The 4,084-nt window shown below is 42.3% G+C and overlaps 2 protein-coding genes across 3 annotated transcripts in view; both read right to left on the bottom strand.

Moving 5' to 3' along the window:
- Nucleotides 1-107: 107 nt before the first annotated feature.
- On the bottom strand, nucleotides 108-1,880 carry LOC119356268 (probable plastid-lipid-associated protein 8, chloroplastic). Its single transcript, XM_037623207.1, has 4 exons — nucleotides 1,670-1,880; nucleotides 1,347-1,470; nucleotides 745-921; nucleotides 108-578 (listed from the first exon to the last, which is right to left on the bottom strand). The coding sequence occupies exons 1-4, from the start codon at nucleotides 1,835-1,837 to the stop codon at nucleotides 388-390; spliced, it is 660 nt and encodes a 219-aa protein (XP_037479104.1). The 5' UTR covers nucleotides 1,838-1,880; the 3' UTR covers nucleotides 108-387.
- A 518-nt stretch (nucleotides 1,881-2,398) lies between these two features.
- The window catches only part of LOC119356267 (glycosyltransferase BC10-like), a 5,544-nt gene continuing 3,858 nt past the window's right edge, over nucleotides 2,399-4,084 (bottom strand). Inside the window, exons 7-12 of one of the 2 annotated variants that reach the window (XM_037623205.1) lie at nucleotides 3,977-4,057; nucleotides 3,414-3,476; nucleotides 3,192-3,314; nucleotides 3,038-3,076; nucleotides 2,809-2,906; nucleotides 2,399-2,720 (exon numbers count right to left, since the gene is read on the bottom strand). In XM_037623205.1, the coding sequence (XP_037479102.1) occupies nucleotides 2,666-2,720; nucleotides 2,809-2,906; nucleotides 3,038-3,076; nucleotides 3,192-3,314; nucleotides 3,414-3,476; nucleotides 3,977-4,057 (459 nt within the window). In that variant the 3' untranslated portion in view covers nucleotides 2,399-2,665. Of the gene's footprint in view, nucleotides 2,907-3,037; nucleotides 3,077-3,191; nucleotides 3,315-3,413; nucleotides 3,477-3,976; nucleotides 4,058-4,084 lie in introns of both variants that reach the window. The other variant, XM_037623206.1, reaches the window with a different exon arrangement.

The raw sequence follows: 4,084 nt of genomic DNA, 5'->3' as shown, positions 1-4,084 counted from the left end.
CCAATGTTTTTTAGGTGAGATCACATTTTCTTGAATTAGACTAATGTGCCCGTGGGGGCGTGTGTGAGAATCAAGCATCAATTTGCTAAGAAAAACACATTTCAAAATTCAAAAGACAGCTAGCCAGAATACTCAGTATCTCAAACTATCATCGTCCTGCTCAAACCCCAGTGTGATCATAAGTACATCCGGGAACAAGATCAGCATGAGTACCGCAAACATTTTCGCTCACAACAAGGCAATCTGCTTCAGGTAGAAATTAATATCACAAGAAACTACTTTGCGGGTTTTATCTCTGAACTTACGTCTGCAAGCAGTTGTCCAGACATCCATATAGCTGATATACCTTGTGGCATCGAGCACATGCAAAATATGCAACCTACCCTTCTAATCTTGTCTCAGGAAGACGAAAAGCGAGCCTCGGGATCCTTTCCCAAGCCTGATCTTCTCGTCGACATAGGTGATTTCCAGCTTGACCTCGCTCTCGCCACCGTATTGGAAACCCAAGGGGCCTACCTTCAGTTCCGGGGGCTCAAATATGACCTGAATCCACTTGCTGTCCAATACATTCAGCTTGCCTGCAAGACACCCACAGAGTTGAGATCACTGGCATATTACCCGCAATCTTATATTTCTGATATTTGTGTCAACAATGCAGGGCTTGAAGCCAGCCTGGGGCTAGCCAATGAGTGAACAATATGCATGATGTAAACTGAATGAGTGAAGAACCAACATGTGGTTTACCTTTCAAAGACACCGCACCATTGAGGCCGAAGATGGAGAAGGACACCTTGTTCCTGATGATGTCGGGGGCTTCCACCACCTGAACCATGTCGTCGGTCTTGAACACCAGCCGGCCGAGAGGGGTCCGGTAAATCCCTCCGGGGGACGTCGGCACCGAGCAATACACCACGTCCCAGTCTGGTCAGGCACCGCACAAACTCAATCAAGCAACTTAATTCAGGTGGCATGAGGAACTGAACAAGGTAGATACATCTAACACTAGAGATCTCCAATGCGACCGTACCAACAGAATACCAGATGCAAGTCTCAGTGTATTACTTCCTCCGTTCCTAAATATGTCTTTTTAGATATTCCAACATGGACTACATACGAAGCAAAATGAGTGAATCTACGCTCTAGAATATGTCTATGTACATCCATATGTAGTTCATATTGGAAATCTCTAAAAAGACTTATATTTAGGACGGAGGGAGTACTACATGTTTGACAAAGTTGGTCATTTTTACATTGTGTCAGCAAGTGGCACAAGCACAGCCACAGCAGAATACCGGATAAGATGGAGTTGTGGTTTGGTTTGGCGAGGTAGGGAGGGAGGGACTCACCTCCGAATATAAGCGGGGACTTGACGGGCTCGTCGATGCAGTACTTCCCCAGCTGCTGCGCGACGTCGGCGACCTCCTGGTGGCCTTCCTCCGGTAGCAGCACCCCCCGGTCAGTCCCCTTCACCTGTCGCCAACATGCTAACTTGCTAAGAAATCACGCCGAAAATCGAAGCAAACTTTAGTTGGGACCAAATTTAGTGGAAAACGCTAATTTTTGGTGGTTTCTTGCCATATTATCCATGTTACAAACTTGCTTAGCAGGATTGCAAAACCTAGGACGAAGATTGGAGAGGGGCAAAGGAGCTAGTAGATGTGAGCGTCACCTTGGAGAGGATGGAGTCGACGAGCTCCGCCGGCGCCCGGAGGCCGGGGGCTGCGGCGAGGGAGCATCGGGCGGAGGCGACGCGCCGGCGGCGTGGCCGGCGGAGAGCGGTCGGTGAAGGTGTGGAGCAGGAGATGCGGACGCAAGGGGGCGCAGCAGAAGCCGCCATTTCCTTCTCGAGTTTGTGTGGCGAGGCGATAGCTCAACTGAAGCCCATTGCTCCCATTTTGTATTTCTTTTTCTTTTTATAAGAAACAGTTCCACTGGGTGTCCGGTCGCTGTTATCTCTGTCCCTCCGTTCGGAAATAACTTACGTGGTTTCAGTTCAAAGTTATTTCCGAACGAGGTAATATTTCTCAAGTTCAAATATTCCTGAGGTGCTAAATTTTACTTCGTTTTAAAATGTATATGGTGCATTAATTTAAAAAAAAATCAAAATTATAGATGTTTAACCAAATTTATAGAAAAATATATTAGCATCTCAGTAGGGAATAATTAAAATATATTTCATGAAGGATCTAATTTGGTATATAAAAAAGATATCAGCATCTCAGTACCGAAATAATAATAATAATAATAAAATATATTCCATGAACAAAAGTACACCATGAAAAAAATTCTATATAAATTTGGTCACAAAAAAAATTGGACTTTCCAAAAAAAATGCACCTTCTATTTCAAAATCAAGCAAGTACCGTGGAAATATGAAATGCAAAAACATGACAGCCACTTGAACAAGCGAAATGATTCGACGGAGCTTTGAGCAGACTCAGTGGTATTAGTGTAACCAATAATGGACATCATCTAATGGCTTTTCCGAGTTACAGTAATCTTACTATACATCACTGAATCAGTGACAAAATCTGTAAAGAAACTAGTAAAAAGACATGGTCGTCCTAAATATGTGATGTCCTGGAGCGAGTTAAAATGGCCTGAGATGGAGATGGGATTGGGAACCACTCGATTACTGCAGCGAATGCCTTCTCCGTATTTTCTTCTATATCCACCAACTTGTCAATAGATCTAATGTCCTTCCAAATGTACACATGTTTCTATAGCAAAAATACCTCCTGTAAATTCCTGTAGTATGTGGGATGAGCACAGCACACTCAAAAGAGGGTGTAATTCGAGAATAAGTACATGAGGTTGTTCATGGACTCAGGGTAGAACTTCCTTGCGAACAGGTAGCATGGTTTCTTCACTCCATTCCATAAGCAAGGGTTCTGTGTAACCACTTTCTGTAACAACAAGGAAACAAATCAAGTATCTCTGTTTTAGTTCCTTTTCTTCATCACTTTGAGTTTGTCAGGTAAATGTGCACGTGAATCATTGAGAGAGAGAGAGAGAGAGAGAGAAGAGAGACAGAGACCTTGCTATCGCTTGTAACATGATGGCTCACGTCGATTGACTGCAGCGAGATCAAAGAATTGGAATTAGAACCATGTTAGAGATGAACTTAAAGGACCTCTGACAAGTAGACATGACACGAGATAAATCTACAAGTGTATAACACAGAAACATACAGTTATATTCTTGAGGAGCCCATGAGTGACATCTTGCGCCCGATAAGCTTTTGGATGCCACTTTCCTTCTGACCAGTCAACATGAGTTACGGACCAATTCGCTATTCCATTTGGATCCATCATCTGTTTTGTGCAAATACAAGTTCCCACAATCGCAAGTGACGCAATGGTTATTACTGATGGAGATAAATGTCAACATATAAAAGGCCCTCGTATACTTACACTGAATAGTGTTGGCATATAATGCTCATCGGCATAGCAATTGCGTCCACCTTCCATTCCTGGCTGCAAACAGAGCAAACACATGTCATACATCTGAGCCCATTATGGTAAACTAAAAGAAATGATGTGTGATAAAACCACTGATAATAAATTCGTAATTAGCTCATTAATACCTAAAACACAACAATACATGCACATATACAGTGTAAAGCAACTGTAGAACATATACAAAGATCACGGACATTTTATTTTATTTTTGGAAAGTTTGTCATCTTTCGGTGAATGAGACAGAACAGGTTTCCTTTGCTACAAAAGCAATAGTAAGTACAACCTCATAGATAATAGATAGTTCAATAGTACACTATATCATCCAATGACAAATATCAAACTAGCAAAGGACGTGATATTGTGCCACATGATCCTCAAGTTTAAGAAAAATAAAGTATGAAATGAAGTTTACCATATAGTGCATATACCAAATCTTATATGCTGTGAGACAACTGGGCAGAGATATGTCTGACAACTGTATATGGGAGAGGAAAGAGTAAAAGGGCATGGCATACCTTACAATAAAGCTTGAACTTTGTATAGTAAAGACCGTCCGCGATTGTCATCAATGCATGTTGCCGCTTGACTGAGAACCACTGAAATATTTAGAGACTTTGTTGAGA

The sequence above is a fragment of the Triticum dicoccoides genome, chromosome 2A, assembly GCF_002162155.2.
Source record: "Triticum dicoccoides isolate Atlit2015 ecotype Zavitan chromosome 2A, WEW_v2.0, whole genome shotgun sequence".
NCBI classification, from domain to species: Eukaryota; Viridiplantae; Streptophyta; class Magnoliopsida; order Poales; family Poaceae; genus Triticum; species Triticum dicoccoides.
This window is presented reverse-complemented; position numbering and strand designations above follow the sequence as displayed.